Genomic DNA, 22,456 nt, shown 5'->3' with positions numbered 1-22,456 from the left:
CCACCAACTGCAGGAGCTTACTCAAACTCATGTCTATCAAGTCATGATGCCATCCAACCATCTCATCCTCTGTTGTCCCCTTCTCTTTCTGCCTTCAATCTTTCCCAGCATCAGGGTCTTTTCAAATGAATCAGTTCTTTGCATCAGGTGGCCAAAGTATTGGAGTTTCAGCTTCAGCATCAGTCCTTCCAATGAGTACTGAGGACTGATTTTCCTTTAAGATGGACTGGTTGGATCTCCTTGCAGTCCAAGGGACTCTCAAGAGTCTTCTCCAACAGCACGGTTCAAAAGCATTAATTCTTTGGTGCTTAGCTTTCTTTATAGTCCAATTCTCACATCCATACATGACTACTGGAAAAATCATAGCTTTGACTAGATGGACCTTTGTCAGCAAAGTAATGCCTCTGCTTTTTAATATGCTAAATTAGTCATAACTTTCCTTCCAAGGAGTAAGTGTCTTTTAATTTCATGGCTGCAGTCACCATCTGCAGTGATTTTGGAGCCCCCAAAATAAAAGTCTGTCACTGTTTCCATTGTTTCCCCATCTATTTGCCATGAAGTGATGGGACCAGATGCTATGATCTTAGTCTTTTGAATGTTGAGTTTCAAGCCATCTTTTTCACTCTCCTCTTTCACTTTCTTCAAGAGGCTCTTTAGTTTTTATCCTTATGTTACTTTAGTCTTTGAATTAATGTGGCTCTGATTTTAGAAGCTATGTCTTCTCATACCAGCCATGAAGTTGGTGTGGTGTGTCTGTGTGTGGGTCTCAATTTATGATCATCTAGTTCTGTATCTTTTATGTGAAATTTTATCTCTGATCACAAAGAAACATTTTCTCATTGTGGAAAATAAAACGCCAAAATTGTATGAGTGTACAGCACACATTCAGCTTTTTAAAGTCCAAATACAGTATGAATGAGTTCTCCTCTGAGAGCATGTTTGTAAGTCCAGTTTGTAAGTTTGACAAAGTTAGCCAAAGAACCCAACTAACACAACTGGCTACACAGTACTGTACTTTAATTGGTTTATAATACTTTTCACACAAATAACACATAAAAACTACCACAAAAAAGAAACACTTATCATCTTACAGTACAGAACCTTGAAAAGTGCAGTAGTACTGCACAACATCTGGCACACAGGGGCATGTTTGAGCCTTTGGAAGTTTGCAACTTGAGGGTTTGTATGTAGGGGACTTACTGCACCAGGTCCAAAGGGAAGAGCCACAGGGATGTAATGACAGCAATGTCGGTAGGTCCAAAAATGTAACAACATTGGGAAGATATATCGATACATGTAGCTTCGAATAAGCTGGGGTCACATCCATGTGATGATACAGGATGTGTTTATTACAGTTGATGACTCATCTGTATTACCTCCTGGAGACCTGTGCACGACACACAGGTAAAGAAAGCAAACTGCAGAACAAGCAGGGTTCAACTGCAAAAAGAAAATGATCCCAAAACGTTGAATGTCCCATGTGGGCATGTGTTTCTATTTTTGTGTATTCACAGAGAAGGATGCCTACCAGGCTGAATCATCACTTACCTCCGACACAGGAGGAGGAGAGGAGAGGAAGGAAGGAGACCTGTCTTTTTTGTTTGAAAATTTCGGTTTCAATAATTGTATTAGCTACACATAACTTTGCAACTTGGGCAGCCGTAATTCAGTAAATATTTAAAAAGAGAACCGTATATTTATTTTAATAAAGAAAAAGATCTCAGAACCTACTCCCCTCCTACTATGCTTCAAGTGAGACCACTGCTGGCTACTTGCCGTGTGCAAGTTCCCATTAGTACTTACGCCTACATTAACTAAAATAACATTTTCCTCTCGTATCTACTTTAATACAGATGTTCTCAAACAAAGTGTTTACTGAAACTAAGGGATCCAAAAGTATATAATGTATAAATCCCCAACCCCTCTCCAAGATGTTTAAGACTTATTTGGATAGATTAAGCAAATATTCCTTAAAAGATAAACCAAAATGGTTCGGGTCTGAGTTTCAAATTTCATCCAAGGTGAGAAAATAGATACTTGAGATTTGAACATTTTGATTGCCTCAAAGTCCAAATTCAGCAAGTATTTTCAACCAAGCATGATGCATGTGATCATCTTTAAAACAAAATAAATGAGAAATCATATGTATACATATACACACACATATAGTTGTGATGTATGCTTGTTCACTTAATGAGGCTTCACCCTTTCGCCATGGTCATGGGGTCTCGCTGGGCAGAGGTGTGACATTCAGTGAGCACACAGAGTCTGATGCAGATTTCAAGCCTGTCATCCTCAACCACCAGCTGAGAGACCCCAGATAAAGCCTTAACCAGAGTCTCAGTGGTGTCAGTTCTAAAGTAGGAACAAGACTACCTGCTACTGCAGGGCTGTGAGGAGAATTAAATGAAAAACACATTACGAAAATGAAGCTCCCTGTCTGACTTACAGCAGGTGCTCAACAAATGGAAACTCCCACTAAGGATGATATAATATTTAAAATGTCATTGAATTCCTTCTGGGTGCTAAAAACTCGTGGAAGAGCTTCTACACTCTTTGAGACATATTATCTCACCTAATTTGCACACAATTTATGAGATGGGTGCCACGGTCCTCATTTTTTCAGACGAGAAAACAAAAGTCCGGAGAAGTTAAGTAACTAGCCCAAGGCTATACAGCTAATTGTATCAGCACTGAGATTCCAAGTCAGGCAGCTGGCTTACTCTTATCCAGCACACACATGGCTGCTCAATACCACGAATGCAGCAGGAGTCTACGGAAATACGTTCTCCTTCAGGAGCAATTGTGGGGACAATGTCATAACAGATGAACCACACTAGCTAAAGCAGCCTCAGGATAGTGGGTTTTCTAAGCACTTGGGTCCCCAACCTTTCCTTTAGGGCACCCAGGTGTGTACTCACCTGGTCACCCCAAACTAGCCCACCTGGGACGTGGAGCCCTCTCTCCCCATCTCTCCATGTGCCCATTCAGTTACACTCCACAAAGGAGACCCGCCAGCCAGGAGACGCTCTTTTTCCCATTAGCGCTTTTAGTATCCCAAACAAAATGGAACTAAAGGGAGGAACAAGCCCAAGGAAAATAGCACAAGGTGGCCTCAAGTCTGCACTCACATGAAACACGGTCCTACATGGGTCACCTCACCCCAGGAAGGTCACCCAAGGGGGCAGCCCTCAACAGTGAAGATCTCACTAGCTCATGAAAGGTCCCACAGGCTCTGATCAGGAGAACCCCATAATCAGCTTATGAAATATACACGTGAACCCAATGTCCTGCAAAAATCATCTATTTCCAATCTGCACATTTAACCCTGTGTCTGTACTTCCAGGACTCTCCTAAATTAAATCAAAATGACATTTCTGTCTCCTTAAAGGTCCAAAAGACCTCAAGTTAGAGCGCTGACCTATAGGTGGTCTATAACATTAAACCATCAACAATTAGCTTTATGCTTTCACTTCCAGTGCCACGAAGTTCGTTTCTCTCTGTGTCAAGGCCAGGGCATTCCTTCTGTCTGGATGGTAAATGAGAAGAGAAAGAAAGAAAGGAGGAAGGGAGGGAGGGAGGAAAAAGCCAAGGGAGGGAGAGAGAAAAAAGGGAGGGAAGGAAGAGAGGGAAGAAAGAAAAGCAGGTCATTTATAATCCAATGCTCTAAAGGAACAGAATCCCACATCTGTGTTACAGGAGCATCATCTGTGATTGCTATGGAACCTCAGGTGTCACTGGGGTGAAGAAGGGAAAAAAGAAAAGAGAAAAAGAGCCACTTCTGCCTAGGAAACAGGATAAAGGCAGACAAGTCCATTTCACTGAGCAATTGAACTTGAATGCTAACAACACATTTTCCTCAGTTAAGACGACAGCTACATTTTCAGAAGTTACCGACTTTTCATTTCTTAATTAGATGCTCCACTGAATGGGTGTGTATGGGTATGTGTGTATGTAAGAAAATAAATGAAAACTAATTTAGGAAAAGAAAAAATTATTACTAAGAAAACAACGTGTGTGTGTGTGTAAGAAAATAAATGAAAACTGATTTAGGAAAAGAAAAAATTTATTATAAGAAAACAACCTAGTTTTTAAAAAAAAATTTTCTTGTTCCACTGAATGATGTGCAAGAAAATAAATGAAAACTAATTTAGAGAAGAAGAAAAAAATTATTACTAAGAAAACAACCTAGTTTTTTAAAAACATTTTCTTGCTCCACTGAATGATATGTGTGTGTGTGTGTGTGTGTGTGTGTAAGAAAATAAATGAAAATTGATTTAGGAAAAGAAGAAAAAAATCATTGCTAAGAAAACAACCTAACTTTTGAAAAAAATTTTCTTAAGGTTCCCTGAAACATCTGTTTTGATTCCTCTTGAGTTATTTTCACTCGGACTCGAGGGTCAACTTCTGTGATATCCTTAAAGGACATGTCATGGCATTTTCTCTAAAGTAAACACAGATGCTGTATTGCATTCTTTTATGAAGAGTGTATATTGTTGTTTGGATAGCAAGCTGAGCAAAATGTTATATTAAATGCATTCAAAATCACAAATGCATGTTAACAAAAGTGGCTAATTACTTATGCACAGAGTTTCCCACTAATCTTTTCAGTTGGCATAAGAGAGGCCATACTCATTCTTTAACATGTCCACTGAGTGAATTCTGCTATCCCCAATTCTGAAAGGCAAGAGAAACTGCATTGTTTTTGATTTACCTTCTCCTTTCCAAATCTTTAACAAAAAAAAAACAACTTTTTTTTTTTTTCAAAATAAACTCTTTCAATGTGAGTCCAGGCTGCCTCCACCTTTGAGAGAGAGCATTTTACTCTTAAGCTGCATAGCATAGAAACACAAGCAAATGCCTGTCTCTAAACAATTTTGGTTTCCTTCCCTGGCTCAAGGGTTCGAAGGAAAAATTAAGAAAGTTGCTCTATATTACTTACTATTTTAGGGCTTAATAATTCAAATTTTAAAGTCTCTGTTTGCAAGCAGTATTAGAAAATAGAGCAGGAACTATGAAGACATTTCTACTGGATTTCTTGTTATTCATGTTTGCATTGTTTTTAGCTTAATTTAATTCTATGAAGACATTCATCTATTTTTGGCTTGTTGTACTTTCTCACTAATGCAGCACAGAGTGCAAGTCTCAAACATTTTAGCAGGAAGATATCAGTAAAAAGATTAAACTCTGTTTCCTATGTTGGGCTGTAAACATCATCTCACTTATCATCCTGGGTGTGATCTAGGGGCAAGGAGCAGCGAAGACCTTTCCCAAGGTCTTTGCTTAATGCTCTAATTTGTATTCCCCTCCAAAGAAGCCCTTAGAAAATTCTACCAAGGTTTATGGCTTCACTGACAACTTGGTTTGATAAACAACGGAATTATTTCTTGGCGCATGTATAAAAATTCCATGGCAACAATAGTGGCTAAACTTCCATCTAAAAACATGACACATTCAAAATAAAAGGGAGTGAATGCATCTTCCAGAACTTAATTATTCTTGATTTTATGTTGCCAAACCCAGGTCCTATGGGTGCTAAGACCCAAGACAACAAGAGGACTCTTTGCAACCCTATGGACTGTAGCCCCCCAGGCTCCTCTGTCCGTGGGATTTTCCAGGCAAGAATACTGGAGGGGGTTGCCGTGCCCTCCTCCAGCGGATCTTGCCAATCCAGATATTGAGCCCACACCTCTTATATCTCCTACATTGGCAGGCAGGCACCTGGAAAGCCCAATGAGAGGACAGAGGTGACCAGTGCCAAATATTTTCCAAATACGGTGGCAAAGCCTGTTGCTTCATAAGCAAAGAGCACAACTTGTACTCCATCTCACAGAAACTGAGTTAACCAGAAAATACACAATTACCTGTATCGGACTGCTAAATATGACTAAGAGCAATGTTTTCTTAAAATATAAAGTCTGGAATTCATAAATGTAGGCGACTTGACATTTAATTTATAAAAATACATTGTGGTATCTCAAAAAACGAACACCTGATTTTCTTATGCCTCATTATATTTATATTGCTTCCCCCAAAATGGAACTCTACTCCTGAATTCTCCCTAGCAGGAGGAGATATATCTATTTTAAGCTGATGCTATTCCTGTATGGACAGCTGGCAGATTCCACCTGTCCAGAGGAGGTGTTGTCAAAGTATCAAATGTCCCCAAGACCTCATGACACAGTGTCACCTGCCTTTAAGGCTTCTAATGTTGGTCTTCTGTAGTTTTACTCTCAGAAACTGGTCATGTAACTTGAAAATCTGCTTCCAAGTCAGCAGGCACCCTGTTCAGTCCTGAAACACTGCAAATCCAGAGCTTAATCCATGTTTTCCTGTTCTCTGGGGCTGACACTCCAGCAGGATCTGCCTTGGTCCTTAACAAACTGCACATTTCACAGGGAGACCTCCTCCTTAGCAGGGCTCTACAGATGCTGAATTCAGAAGTCCGTGTGGGTGTAACTTACAAACTCCCTCCCTCCTCAGACTCTGGAAGTCAGTCACCACACATGGCACATGAAGCGGTCACATCAAATGCCAGGCAGATACACTTTTCCCTACTGAGAGGATAAACCACCCTGGACACCAGAACTTCACACGTAGGAGCAAGTCAGGCTTCCGAAGGCTGGACCTAGGTCCCCTCTGTAGTCAGTCCATTATGACGCAAGTGACCGCTAACTAATGCCCTCCGTCTGTTGCTGGCCCACGGAATCCGTGAACTTTGCCTCTGGCAAGATGTTCTTAAGTGGAAAGCTGACAGGTAGTGGAACTCAGATTTTGTAAATACAGTCATATGCCTTAATAAATCTGACTCCATTCTTTGGCAAGAGGCTGGGGCTTAGATGTGCCATCCACAGATCCAACAGACTCCAGAGTATAATATCAGGAAAAGACATCTGCTGTCAACATGGAAGATACTGTTCTTTCCTCCACAGCAGAATGTTTCCAAACTCCTGGCCACTGCCTTTTAGAGAGCCATGAAATCAACTCAGTGAGTGGCAAACAGCATTAAAAGAAAAAGAATTAAATAGAAACACCAGACTTCTGAATGTAGTAAGGATAAATATCTTTCATGAACCTTTTCTTAATTTTTAGACACATACACCGAGACTCGTTCACACTAGTGATTGTTGTACTGGGATTATATAAAACATATTTCTTACCAAAAAAGCTTGCAAAATGCTCTTTCAAAGAGGAGGATAGCATGGGAGGGGCTTTGAGGGGCAGTACTTAAATATCTATGTTTGGGATGCATAAACTGACAAATGTGCATAGTATAAACAGCTACAATTGGAATGCATATAGTATAGATTTTCAGAAATTTATCAAAATAAATCAAACTTTGTCAAAGATGGATGCCCTGATATCTGGCTGTGATTCACCTCTTCACCTCTGAAATTATTTTTTTAAGTTTTTATTTATTTTATCTTTGCTGCACCAGGTCTTCATTGCTGCACACAGGCTTCCTCTAGTTGCAGTGAGTTGGCCCTACTCTCTAGATGCTGCACTCGGGCTTAGTGGTTCCACCACACGTGCAGTCTTCCCAAACCAGTGATCAAACCCATGTCCCCTGCATTGGCAGGAGGACTAAACACTGGACCACCAGGGAAGTCCCTGAAATTCTTTAGCAGTGATGGGATTATTCCTCCTTGTGGTGGACTCTAACCTCTAAAAGCTCCTTTATTCCTCTACCCCAAACTCAAGTGTCTACACAAAGTATAGCTCCAACTGGCACGTGGCAGCAGTGGGCAAGATGAGGTCCAGAGCACTTGACGTTACTGAAGTTTGTGTTAAAGGACCTGACAGGATAAGCAGGTCATTCCACTGTCAATCTCCAACCTGTCCGATTTCATCGAAGAAAGTTCAAGTGTCTGTCACTCAGTCGTGGCAGACTCTTTGTGTCTCCATGGACTACAGCCTGCCAGGCTCCTCTGGCCACAGAATTCTCCATTTCCTTCTCCAGGGGATGTTCCGGACCCAGGGACTGAACCTGAGTGTCCCCTTATTGGAGGCAGATTCTTTACCATCTGAGCCTCCAAGGGAAGCTCGTGTATCTAAGGGACAGAGTCAATTTGAGCCTAAGTGTTTGTAACACCGTTTTGTAAAATAAATGTTATCTATGTTTACCATGCAGGATGTGATTATGTCCATCTTGTGTATTCAAGTGTCCATCCTGATGTATTTCCACAGCCTGAGCATATGAACTGACCAATATCCAGATGAAGACTAGCATGGGGCCAGCATCCCAGAATCTCCCCTGGGGCTCCCAGGCAACATCCTCACTTCTAATCCCAAAGGATAATTATGTTCTTAAAGAGATAGCAAGACTCAGGATCAGAGTATTCCCCAAGCAACAGCAACTGGATGAAACTGACCAACTCTACACTTTCAATATATTTATTTCTACTGTTGCCTTTTATTTATAGCACAAAATGGCCTTCCACTTGCAATCATGACATAAAGTTTCCTTTAAAAGAAATCTAGGTGAAACAAAAGCATGTTCCTTTAAGATAAGTATTAAGTGTGGAACAAAACAGGTGGTGTATAAATGCAAAAACTGAGTGGGTGGTATGCAACTGACCCGAGTTTGAGAAACGCTTGTTCCTGTTTGCTGATCAGCATGAAATACTAAATTGGCTTAGCTGACTATCCCCAACCCTGATTTTCCAAGGATGACGGTAGCTTCTCTCTTTTGCTCCAGGGTGTATCAGAAGGACTAATTTCTCTCTCACATTGTCTTACAACAGTTTAAGTTCGGTGCTCTCAGGAGATGATACAATGCTATTTTTCTAACCCTCTGGCTTGTACTTCTTACACACATCATACTTAATCAAGGCTGGACTAAGTTGATTCTGAATAAAAAGAAATATATTGATCTTTCTCTTCTTAAATTTCTTCTATTTTAAGTTTTAGAAGGCCACTTAGAACTGGGATCAACTATAACAACAGGCCACAAACAGATCATACTGAATGCCTTTAGTGTTTTAATTATGGCAAAAAGCAACAAACCCTTCCATACACTTAACTTTCAAACAAACTGAAGGAGAAAGGAAAACATCATTTCAATAGAAGTAACAACTTCCTTCCTTGTCCTCTTCTCTCTGAATTAGTGTAACATCCTGTACATTCTATTAAACCTAGTAAATATAGCAGAGGAGACTGTCTGCATTTCACTTATAAGATGTACTAAACACATCAGGCAAATTAGCTTAATCTTACCTATGAATAGACTTTGAAGGTAATTAAACAACCTTGTCAAAACAAAGATTTCCTGGCCTGCACTTTACATAATACCACGTTGTCTAAAGGATTCTTCTTTCATTTCTCACCAAGTATAAACAGAGGTTATTAAACAGGGATTATATTCAAAACAGCTTAAAACTTCATCCAATTTGTCCTGGGTCTACAATGACCAACTCATACAAAACAAAGGCAAAATCTCTCAAGTAACTCATCTGAAGCCAATATATTCAGGCATATACACTCACTCCCAGATTCATAAACATGTATATGCCTACATGGAGTCATATATATACATGCAGTTTCTACAAGCTCTTTAAGAAATCTTTAAAAAAAAAACTTACTTGTCAAAATACAGTTTATTAAAGGTTTATGACTAATTAAATTTAAAATGTGGTTTAGAACTTGATGAAAACGCAGAAATTGAGGTTAAAGTAATGCTTCTCTGAAAATGATGAATCTGAAAAAGATTCAGCCAAATGCGGCATTTAATGTTTTTCTTCTATCTGATGTTTCCCTCCGCCATTTCAAATACCAAATGCAATCAGTCCTTCAGACATACTCACATGCTGATCAGGGCAGCTGAACGGAGAAATTATAAACTTCTCCAACTTTGCTATTTACTACCTTTAATTCTCCAAAAGCAAAGGGGGAAGTTTTTTCCAGTTTTCCTTTTCGCCACCAAGGAAAATTAAGATGCTACTCTATTGATAGTACTAATGTTTTGAACTTTCAATAAGGATATGATAAAATATTTTCTTGCTTGATGCCCCCTTTTAAAATTCCTTTATCACCAGCAATTCTATTGCAAGTCCCCTATATATGTTAATATTCCCCTGTAGTTCCTATAAGCATAATGACTCAGATATTTCAGAGAATGATGCAAAGTATTTGAAATCCAGTAACATTACTATAAACAAACATACTTTATTCTATTTTACATGTGTTCTTATCAATTCATTTAAGTGAGTTTAGAACAAGAAATGCAAATAATATGTGCTCCATATGCATTAATCGGAGAAGGCAATGGCACCCCACTCCAGTACTTTTGCCTGGAAAATCCCATGGACGGTGGAGCCTGGTAGGCTACAGTCCATGGGGTCGCTAAGAGTCGGACACGACCGAGCGACTTCACTTTCACTTTTCACTTTCATGCATTGGAGAAGGAAATGGCAACCCACTCCAATGTTCTTGCCTGGAGAATCCCTAGGACGGCGGAGCCTAGTGGGCTGCCGTCTATGGGGTCACACAGAGTCGGACACGACTGAGCGACTTAGCATAGCATAGCATACGCGTTAATACCCTGTGATTAAGCAAACTGATTAGTTTTTATCAAGATAATGCTTACTATCAGGTTTTCTTTTTTCATCTTAACTCTTTACCATATATATACACTTTTCTACATTGGTGTATTGCATTCATATCAATACAGAAAAATGTTACCCTACAAAGAATGTGATGTATCTTGCCATCTTAAGTGAAGACTTGATTCAAAGAAATGCAAACTCCATAATTTTAAGAATATTCCAATATTCCTCATGAGTCAGGATAAAAATGTAAATTTTAACCTATTCAGGCACTTTAAAAATAGCTGATATTAAACACGCAATCGTTTTATTTTTAGAACACTGAAGTCAGCCCATATGCAATGAATTACCAGCTTCACACTAAGAAGTAAACTAAGAATTACTCCTGATTGATCAATTACTGAGATGTATATGGCCTTAGGAAGTGACAGCTCTTTCTCCACCCAGATTCAAAGGGCCACTAATTAAATAAAAGAAATCTAAAACAAATTAAAGTGATCTAGTCACAACTGTAATTTTGGGTTTATGAAACCATGCCACACAAACGTCATCAAAGCACTGGCTTGTTGCAAGGTCCTCTAGTCCAGCCCCTGCAGAACGACGGGAAACACAGCAAAGCTAACCACCTGTGGAGTGTTTATTCTGGAGCCAAATTTACAGTTTTCAGACACATGTATTATATTCTTTATTGCAGCAACCCTGTGATATATGTACAAGCAGACCTTGTTTTATTGTGCCTTGTCTTTAATAGCGCTTTGAAGATTACTGGGTTTCTTACAAATGGAAGGTCTGTGGCAAAGCTGAGTCAGGCAATTCTACTGACATCATTTTCAACAGCATTTGCTTGCTGCGTGTCTCTGTGTCACATTTTGATAGTTCTCACAATATTTCAAACATTTTCACAACTATTATACTTGCTATGGTGATCTGTGATCAGTGGTGTTAGGCATTTTATAGCAATAAACTATTTTTAAAGTAAGGTCTGTACATTTTTTAAGATAGAATGCTATTGCCGCCTAACAGTATAGCATGAACATCACCTTTAAATGCTCTGGCAAACCAAAAAATTTAGTCTGACTCATTTTATTGTGATATTTGCTTTATTGCAGTGGTCAGAAGCTGGACCTGCAGCGTCCCCATGGTATGCCTAAACGGTTTTCATATTTTACAGAAGAAAGCACTGCTGGGAGAGAAGAAACTTGTCCAAGTTTGCAAGGTTGGCAATAGAAAAACTAGAATTAAAAATCTGATCTGAGTCCAGAGTCCATTGACTCCTAACCACTCTATATGCTGACTGCCTTTCTTATGACCCTTGTGTCAGCTACCTTCTGTCCACTGGTCTGACACGGAAACTTCCCAGAGCCAGGGACCACATAGGAGCTCACCATCCATCCTGGCCTATCTCAATATTAGGGAGAATACAACTTGCCTCCAACAGGTGAACACACGCCTGCTGATGGTTTTTCTTCCACTGGGGGCCTAAGAACTCACACAACATAAAGATTTTCAACAAGCCCACGACCAGAGATCACTCTATATGGTCCATTACCTCTTCAACTCTTTAAATAAACACCTAATATGAGTTGCATGTCTCTGGTTAATGAACTCTCAAATCAACATGTGTAGAAACACTAATGTCCCAGCAACAGTCACTCTAGGAAAAGAACAAAAACCACCTCCTTTGACTACAGACTGTCAGCATCTTCTAATCTGCCCCAAAGTTTCTCCAGATATTGAAAAATAAAACATAAGTATATTTAGCTTATTTTAAAAAACAGACCGACGTATTTCTTTGGGGAGTGGCTAAGAAACCACAGGCTCTTAGGCTTCTAGTTCTCCTGGTCCCCAGAGCTGTCAACTGACTCACTAGGAATTGCGGGAAAAGAGAAAGTGATAAAAGATGGAAATTAAGAGAATCAAACAAGCCAAAAGGAAGCAAGGAGTGCCATCCTCAGGAGAAGAGGGGGTGGGACCCAGGCACTCTGCACTTCAAATGACAGTCAAAATAGACACAGACAAGTAGACAAAACAAAAGCCAAAGGCCCCCTGGAGCGGTGTGGCAGAGAATGGCATCCCAGCTGCCCTCCCCTGGAGGCTCATGGGAATCATTCGCCATCATTAGACATGATGCTGCAAAACCACGCTGCTGCAGCTTCCCCCCCTGGGCTATAGGGAGCTTTCAGTGAAAGTGGCATAACCGCAAATCAGCACTTGTAGCTGCCAATCCGACTGAGTCTTCCCTGTGTAATTCCCACGGGCAGTTCCTAATCCAACACTCCCTCCTCCTGCCCAGTCCCCTCACCCGTAGGCCCAGTGCTCAGATTCCGTTTCCAAACGCTGTGGATCTACTGCTTTGAAAGGTTCCCCCAGGGCTTCTCCCACAGAGCTTATTTTACATACAATTCATAGTTGTCAGACCATCCCAAACATCCTGGAGTAGGAAATGGCAACCCACTCCAGTATTCTTGCCTGGAAAATTCCATGGACAGAGGAGCCTGGCAGGCTACAGTCTGTAGAGTCGCGAAGAGTCATACACACAGCCCAAACATTCCTTCCAAATTTGATACAAGTGCATCCAGCTCTTTGTGTCTTATACCAACAGACTGAAAGACAAAAGCTTATTTAAAAAAAAAAGTGACATGGGTTCTTGTCCTCAAAACCCCCACACTTAAGGGTCTAGAAGACAACTGAACAGAAGCTGTATCTTATCTGTACTGTTGTCAAGGATTTGCTGTTGTGGTGTTGTTGGGAAGTTACCAAAGACTTAATTTTTGGACCTAATCTTCATCGGAAAAATTTAATGGGGATGCCAGTCACTTCTGATTTATCCTCGATTTTAAAGCACTTTGTGGACGAGCTAATTAACTCTTACTAAGGGTCGACCCAGAGGGATAGATTTAAATTTTCTGTGGAGTCACAACTCCCACACAATACAGTGTCAAGAGACGGTGAACTCGGATCATCTGGGCAGAGGACGGATGGAGGGGGAGCTTCCAGAGGCTGCCCACACAGTCTGTACCCGGGGCCACGTGCTAGGAGCTGGTGGAAAGGAGAATGACAAGTAACTTCTGAAGGAAACATACAAGCAGGAGTCAACACTGTGATACGTGAAATTCAAAAGAAACTTCTAGCTCACCACAGTTTTCACTTTTACTGTTTGTGTGGATTATAAAAGTGAACACTCACTTCTGGGCAGAAGAATTCCAACATTCCGGAAATGTGACTTCAAAAACTTAAAAGTTTCCCCATAATCCCACTCTACAACTTTATTTAAAACCTTAAAATGTTTTATTAAGGCAGAGTATTTTTTTTCCTGTGGAAAGACTAATATATATACAAATGCCTTTAAAACAAACTGCATCATAGCACATGTTCCAGTCGTTACCTAGTGCATCTGGCTGGTGTGCAGTGATACCTGTTACAAAGATGTTCACTGAAAACCCTAGTCTGCCTTTTCTATTCTTTTTGAAAAACTGGCTTTAATGGCCAAATTGTAACAAGAAAATAACAACAGCAATAAAATCAAGTCACTACAGTTATTAGAAAAAATAATACATATTATTTTTTTGAAGGCAACTGGGAGTAAAGAGGAAATACTTGGTGTTAACTGATCACATTGTTAAGTCTGGAAAGTATATCTTCCTGAAACACATCAAGGTTTTCTCAACAGTCCTATAGAAGCAATACATTCCGGCTAAAACATGCAAGGGAAAAACAAATCTCAGAAGTATTATTGCTGACTTATATACTTGGCTTTGGTATTGAGTTCTTGTATAAGATACTAAAATTTTAATTTGGGAAAAAAAACAATTCTTTATATTTGCACTTAACAGCAAAACTCCTTTAACTTAACATTATCTTCGAACTCTACCCAAACAACATGACAGGCATGAGAGACAGAGTGTAATTCTCTTCTCATTTTAGAGATGAAGAAATTGAGGCTCAGCATTTAGGACACTAAGACCACAGAGCGAATAACTGAGTAGAAACCTAAACCTGGGGTTTAGGTTTAATATTTATTTAAATCTCGGGGCTCTTTCCACCTCAGTGTGTGCCTTTCAATAGAAAGGAAAGGAGTTGCCTTAATTTTGCCAGAACTTCTACTGCTGCAGGACAGGTTATAAGAATAGATGAAAGTGGAAAGAGCCCTTAAACAGGGGGGTGGGGGGAAAACCAAGATCCAACAAAGGTATTGCTTTCTGTAGAAAACAATACCTTCTTCAGTCTGAAGACTGAAAAGAATGGCTGATACATTATTATTAAATATGCACTATGCCAACGAAAGCTGATACATTATTATTAAATATGCACTTTGCCAATGAAAGGAGACTCATTACTTCCAAATGATAATGTTGTCATTCCAAAAACATCTGCGTCCATCCAGAGATAACAAATCCAGAGTCAAGCTGTCCCCCCACCTCTCTTGTGTCCAAGGCAAACATCTCTAAATGGTCACTACATTCATCCCTCTCAATCCAGATACTGTCTCAGAATCCTTCCACGACGCAATCCAGGGTTCAACACTGGCACCAATCGCAGTTAGTATCTAAGATGAAACTCTAGTCTCTGCCTCTGGAAACAGAGCTGGAATCCATTACTAATAGGGGTCTCTAAAACCTGTTTATTTTTGCAGCTAAAAAAGAACTTCTCAACATAGCTTGAATTATACCATATCTCTTTCATCACAATAGAGTATTTGTGCAACTGAGACAAAGTTAGAGATCTCAAATTGACAAGAATAGGTCGTACTTCTTAAGACAGTAACTGATACAGAATTCTTTCCTCTCTGCTGAGTGTGGCGCACATCACTGCAGAGGACAGGGGCAGAGACCCACATGTTTATTTTGAATATTACCCCCAGATGGCTTGTGCATCTCTCTGCCTGTTTAGCAACAGTAAGTTTCCTGTACACAGTTACATAAGAAATACTGAGCCTTTCTTTCCCCTATCATGAAAGAAGAGTATAACTGTAAAATCATATACTTTATAGCATATTTTTCCTGAAAAAATGGAACTAAAAATAGTGTGGAGATACTTCAAATAATTTCCATCAACAATTTTTAGTTCACTGATAACATCTAAGTAAATATCAGCGAGTTGATTCAAAAGAAGAGAGTATATTCATTACTATTTCAAAAGGGATCCCTCTAGGAGTTACCAATTCTCAAAGAAGAAGGAAAAAATTAACCATGCAGATTTGGATTGGAATTGGACGTAATGATACAGGCATAGATTTCAAAATATTAATACATAAAGGGACGAATGAAGAAATATATGGAGAGATGTGTGCTGTTGTTGATGATAATGTTGTGTGCATGCATAGGTATTTATATTTTCTAACTGTCTGCTGAGAGTGCCTAGGAACAATGAAACCTCAAGGATAATGATCATGCTAGCAGCTGATTTTGATTTCTAAATGCCACTCACACTCCACTCAATGGAGTTAGAGCTACTTAGAAAAAAAGTGGACTCTAGAGCTAGGGGCAGCAAAGTACAAGATGAGCCTGGGACACCTTGAGGTTCCAGAAAGTAACAAGTGCTTAAAAAGTGATGGGAATACGTCAAAGGATAGAGGAACTAGTTAGAAAGAGGTCCTTCTGGCCCAAACTGGCCAATGTGAGTCCATACTGAAACTGGCAAAAAGAGAGATGGAGATAGAAAAAATAGGGAGGAAAAAACACTTTTTCTTACAACTAATAAACACAGAAGGAATGTAGTCAGTAAATCACCATTTGTCAACTAATCAATTCAAGGAAAACCTGTAAGTGGATGTGAAAATCAGCGTACGAGAGTCTCAACAGGATATTAACACAACCTCAACAAAGCCCCTCTACCCCGACAAGACACAAGAAAAAAGGAGAAAACAGTACCTGCACAGCAGAGAAATCTGGCAGATGGCCCTCAACCAAGCAGGCCAAGCTGACATCACCAATAAAGGGACAAAGTGACATCACGTGACTCTTGACAGGATGCACTGAGGAGGACGCACCATCTCTTCTCCTACCCAGAATATAGACCTGAATCCATACCAAATCGAGAGAGGTTATACAAAAGACCTAGCTTGCATTCTGCAAAAATATCAGTAGCAAGGAAGACAAAGCTGAGGCACTGCTCTAAAGGAAAGGAAACTAAAGACACAGGACAACGAAATAAAACCTGTGATCTGGGATTTGCTCTTGCTATCACAGACATTGTGGGGATGATCAGAGAAATCTGACTAAATGCTGTAGACAACAGTATCCTACCAATGTGTATTTCCTGATTTAGATAACTGGACTGCAGCTATATAACAGAAGGTCTTATTCCTAAGAAACACACACTGATGTATTTAGGAACAGGGGGTAGAGACAGAAAAGGATAAAGTAGATGTTAATGTTGGAGGAATCTGGGTAGAGACTGTAGAGGAATTCATTGATGTAAGTCTGAAATTATGTCAAAATAAAAAATAAACAGAAAAAAGGAGCATCTTCTATTGCTTCTCCTAAAACTAAACGCCTTTCCAGGTGAATCCACTTGCCACTCTGCAGTTTTAGCTGGTGGGAGAATATTATCTTCACTAAGTAAAATCCTGCTTTACCAAGTGGCCTAGGTTGGGAATGGAAGACAGTGTTAATTCATTCCAGTCAACTCTGGCTCAGACGTTTCAGCAACAACACAGTAACTAAAGCTAGAGCAAACAGAGAACGACCGATTTACACAAAGGCCGCTGAGGACACACAACTTGCGTCACTACATGCCTGTCTCCAAATCATAACACTCCCGAGATGCACACATATTTACAGAGGACGGTACAAAATCAAGGTTACTGGCGACAGAGGGCTTAACTGTCCTGCCTTCACTGCATTTGGAGAATTGCATTTATTATCTCAAAGCAGAAACAGGACCTTGCATTTAACCCAGACAACTGTTAGAGAAACTCACCACCAAATGAGAGGTGAGCACGATGCAAGAACAAGCTTCTGCGCAAGGCACCTGGCATCATAAGGTTTGGGAATAGGACAAATCTCTACCCCAGTCATCCTCTTTGGGGTCCCTGCCATAGCCAGAGATACTGGTGGAAATCTACAGAAGTGATTTTCACTGTCGCAAAGAAAATCGAGGTGGGGACCGGGGATGCTAGAAGCCCTACACTGCACAGGGTCTTGGATAGTGAAGAGTTATTCGACTTTCGGGATAACTTCCCCATATCATTCCAGACATTAGTAAAGATAAAATAACACACTTTTAATAAGTACCCGAGAGCAGACTCTAACTCTGTTTTACATATAAACACTAAGGGGGTTTTGGGGGTTGCAATTTAAATACATACAGACTACACACCCATTTTCTCAGCAGAATTACTCAGCACAGCATAAAGGTGAAAGCAAGCCAAACGTCCATCAATGGAGAAATAGGTAAACAAAATATGGTATATACTTCTACACATACAGTAGAATAGCATTCAGCTTTAAAAAGAAAGGAATCCTGACACAAGCTACAAGCACATAGACAATCCTGAAGGACACGGTGTTTACTCATTCGCTTATACAGAAAGAGAAATGCTGTGTGATTCCACTTACATGGGGCACACAGTCGTCAAATGCATAGAAACAGAAAGTAGAAGGGGGCAACCAGGAACTGGGTGAGCAGGAGGAGGGGTGGCTTAGTGGCTACAGCTCTAGTTTGGGAAGAGGAAAAACTTCTGGAGATGGGACGGTGGTGATGGCTGCACGACTGCCTGGGTGTACTTAACGCCACAGGAAAGTACACTTCAAAATAGCGACCACGGTGAACTGTACGTTACGTATATTTTACCACAATTAAAAAAAAATACATACACACAGATGTGTGTAGATCAAAGGAAGACTGCAGGTTTTTTTGGTGCCATATCATAACCACAATCTGTTCACCACCCTGGAAAACGCAACTGTGGAGGGCGATGCCTGAATCCACAGCACCGCCCACGTGGACCCAGCAGAGGAGTAGCTGGTGTAACCATGGTGAGTCCACACGGAGGTGCCAGAATCTGGCAATAAACATCACAGCGTCTTCTAATGTTGCCGTGCCTGAGTGTTTACACACTGATCCGTGCATTTTTTAATAAATGATCTCCCTTTTGTTCTTCTATTCCAGGACAGTACAATAGCCACCAGTAGGTGCGTATGTATTGGGTTGGTCAGAAAGCTGATTCCGGTTCTTCTGTAAACCAGCTTACGGAGAAACCTAACCAAATAGGTTCTGGCCAAACCAATATATAAAAGTTAGTTGTGAATTTTGTTTCATGATAGTATTGATGGTATTTCACAGTATTTCTTATAAAAACCAAGGTGAGTGTGCTCGGCTCTGATGTGGGCGGGATCTACAGTTCCGTCCTCAGGGAACAAAGAGCAGCAGGAACAGGGTAACTGCTGACAACTCTGCTGAGGAAGAGACTCCCTCGGTCCCTATGGATTTAATATAAGCATCCTTTCATCGGAATGAAAGCTCTTACAGTCAAAGTCTCGAGGGAGTTTGCCCACTCATCTAAAAAGGAAGCAATCTGACGGAAAACTAGAAAACCCCTGACTCTTAGTGATAAAACCCACATGCACACTTAAAATAATCAAATTCATGCCTGGTAATAAACTCAGACAGAGATGAGGTGAACCGGGGAACATTATTTTCAGGCATGGGAATCACTGCGTCACGTCAAAAGAGATTAGAATCTGACTGAGAAGGGTACGGGGTGTCAACTGCAATTACACATCTACTGTTTCTCTATGGGGATCATCCCTTTTTCCATCTCAACAGTGGGACATGATTAATATTTTACATACTGTCCAAAAGCAGAATGTGACTTACCAGAAACCGTACTGAACACTTCAAATACAGATCCCCGCTTTGCCAAGAGAAAATCCTGCCCAGCTGTACAGTGCTCATTTGCAAAACATAAGAGCAATGAAATTCCATTACTTAGAGAAACTGGCTGTTCCACCAAACCCTTGGCAACGGAAGCTGTACTTATCTTTTGGAACAATAGTCTCAGAAAATGTATTCTCTCTCTCTCTTCACAGAAGACGGTAAAGGATGCATTTGAACTCTTGAAAGAGCGTCCTGCCCAAGCAAATTCCTGGAAGGGAAAATCCACTCCGCTGACCTGGGAAGTAGGAAGACTGACCCTAAAACATGCAGCAGAAAGAGTTCCAAGTGTAAGAACTCTTCAAAAAGTCAAGGAGGATGTAGCATGGTTAATAATGTCCTTAAAACAAGATCAAGTATCCTTTTAGTAAGTAAGTTTTCACACTGCATCCCCTCCTTCTAAAGAATAACTCTTATACCATAACTTGTTTAGTTTGTTTACTTGGGGAGATATAACCATCTATTTTCTTGAGGATATATAAACTGCCCTGAACTGTACTGCTTTGAACATTGCAGAAATCATCCAAATTAGACCAGAAAAGCGAGACTCTATCTTTCTCTTCCCAAGGTTCCCTTCCCAGAAGCATGTGGCCACTTTTCTGTTGGTTATGTGAGTCTCCCTTGTGGCTTATCCCATGGCCAGAGCTTCCAGTCAGTCCACGGTTTGAAATAGGCCAGAAATACACTCAAGAAGTATAGATACTATGCAAATGTGTTTGGAACATAGAACATCCAGTGGTCATAGGGCCATTTTTCCAGTTTCCTATTTAACATGCTATATTATGCCAACAGCACATGGGGAAGCTTTTTATGGGCTTCAACGTCTCATCCTGGATTCTCACATTTAAATTTGTTCCCCTCATATAAAATCCAACACATTGAGCCCATGTATTCACCCATTAAAAGAACAATCAAAATGGCCAAAATCACAAACAAAAAATAGTCACATATCAAAATTTGCAATGAGAGCCCACACAAGCAGGCCACACAAACAACTCTTTCCCTTTCAGCAGCTCCGGGCAGGCTAGGACACTGACCCTATTCCCGAGGGTCCTATGATTGGGCAGAAGTAGCTACCTCCCCCAGCAGAAAACTAGAAACCTCCTACACAGAAGTTTAAAATGATGAGTGAAGAACTGAAAATGAGAACAGTGGTGATAAGTGATCCTCCTGAAAATCAATCTTTGTCTGCAAACCCTTAAGTCAAACTGGTACAACTGACAACAGGCAAGACACAGAAAAGGGGGAATGACACATATACAGAAATAATTGTGTGCCATGAGCTCTGAGGACATGAGAGTGATCCCGAAGCTGCCACAATTACCCTCTGGTCGCCGACCTGAACCAAGTCCCCATTTGCACAACAGGGACTTGTCATCTGGTTCTAACTAACACACAGCTCCCCAGTGGTTTTCACACAAAGCTCTGACTGAAGCACACAGAACAGATGCACAGCTGCATGAAAAGAGCCAAATCGTCAACAAGCCACTCATACTTTGGCTTCTCTATACGGAATATAAACAAAAACTTAACACCAAGGCAATCAACACCCAATGTGGTCCCACACAATCGGAGAAATCTGTCTCCCGCCCAAACAGCCACCAGTTGAGGCCTCCCTCCCCAACAAACATCTAGCCTTGAGCCGGATGAAGACTGCATGGCATTCAGCCTATAAAAGACCCTGGCAGTGTTCACATACCTCAATAATCCTGTCGTGAATTTGCAGGCCTCCGTCCTTGGCTGCCGGCCCGCTGTCAACTATTTTGGATACAAAGATTCCTTCACTGGACGATCCATCTTGGTTGTCCTTTGGGTTAAAAAAACAGAGGCATGAATGCTAGGCATTAAGTTGATCGTGAAAATCAAGCCAACACTCTAAAAACAGTAATGGACTCTTGCTGGTGTCACTTGTGGCAAGGGGGTAGAAGTCAGCTGTTTCCCCTCATATCTGTTTTAAACTAAAATGAACACATCGTAAAATAATTCGAGTCAGACCAAAAGGTATAAAATGGTAAGTCCCTTCCATCTCCAACCCACAGTCCTTCTATCCCTTTGTAGCATTGATTGGCAGTTAATCCATCCTTTCTAAAACATTTTTTCTTTGGCCAGGCCGCACAGCATATGGGATCTCAGTTCTCTGACCAGGGATGGAACCTCTGCCCTCTGCAGTGGAAACTCAAGAATCTTAACCACTGGACCGCCAGGAAGTCCCTTTCCAAAACATTTTTTTTTTTTTTTTACTTTACAATATTGTATTGGTTTTGCCATACATCAACATGCATCCGCCATGGGTGTACACGTGTTCCCCATCCTGAACCCCCTTTCCACCTCCCTCCCCATACCATCCCTCTGGGTCATCCCAGTGCATCAGCCCCAAGCTTCCTGTATCCTGCATCGAATCTGGACTGGCCAAAACATTTTAATGTATCCCTTCCTAAGTGAAAGTCTTAGTCTTTCAGTCATGTTCAACTCTTTGCAACCCCATAGACTGTAGCCCGCCAGGCTCCTCTGTCCATGGGATTTCCCAGGAAAGGATACTGGAGTGGGTTGTAATGTCCTTCTCCAAGGGATCTACCTGACCAAGGGACTGAACCCATGTCTCCTGCATTGCAGGCAGATTCTTCACCACCTGAGCCACCAGGGAAGCCCATCCCCTTCCTAAACATGTATCTATTCCTTTCTTATATACATAAATGGGATTATGCTCCACTCAACCTCTTTCACTAAACTGTAAAAATGTTAGAAATTTTTCACCATCTGACCCACCATCACCCTCATTTCCTTAAGTGACTAGACAATCAATCCTCACACAGGAGTAATTAGTACTGTTTCCAGTTGTTGCTTCCCTGCTGGCTGAGACAGTAAAGAATCTGCCCGTAACGCAGAAGACCTGGGTTCATGGACAGATAAGTCTGGCAGGCTACAGTCCATGGAGTTGCAAAGAATCAGACACAACTGAGCTACTAACACCAGTTAGTCGCTATTAGAGACAGTAGCACCTCCAATACCTTTCTACCTGTATTTTTAAATAAAGA

At 40.8% G+C, this 22,456-nt stretch overlaps 1 protein-coding gene across 1 annotated transcript in view; it reads right to left on the bottom strand.

Moving 5' to 3' along the window:
• Nucleotides 1-22,456, bottom strand: part of PDZRN3 (PDZ domain containing ring finger 3) — a 269,301-nt gene that overhangs the window by 222,491 nt on the left and 24,354 nt on the right. Inside the window, exon 3 of the mRNA XM_019984433.2 lies at nt 21,121-21,228. Within this exon, the coding sequence (XP_019839992.2) occupies nt 21,121-21,228 (108 nt within the window). The remainder of the gene's footprint in view (nt 1-21,120; nt 21,229-22,456) is intronic.

The sequence above is a fragment of the Bos indicus genome, chromosome 22 (assembly GCF_029378745.1).
Source record: "Bos indicus isolate NIAB-ARS_2022 breed Sahiwal x Tharparkar chromosome 22, NIAB-ARS_B.indTharparkar_mat_pri_1.0, whole genome shotgun sequence".
NCBI classification, from domain to species: Eukaryota; Metazoa; Chordata; class Mammalia; order Artiodactyla; family Bovidae; genus Bos; species Bos indicus.
Note: the sequence above shows the minus strand (reverse complement) of the source record. Positions and strands in the feature narration are given on the sequence as shown.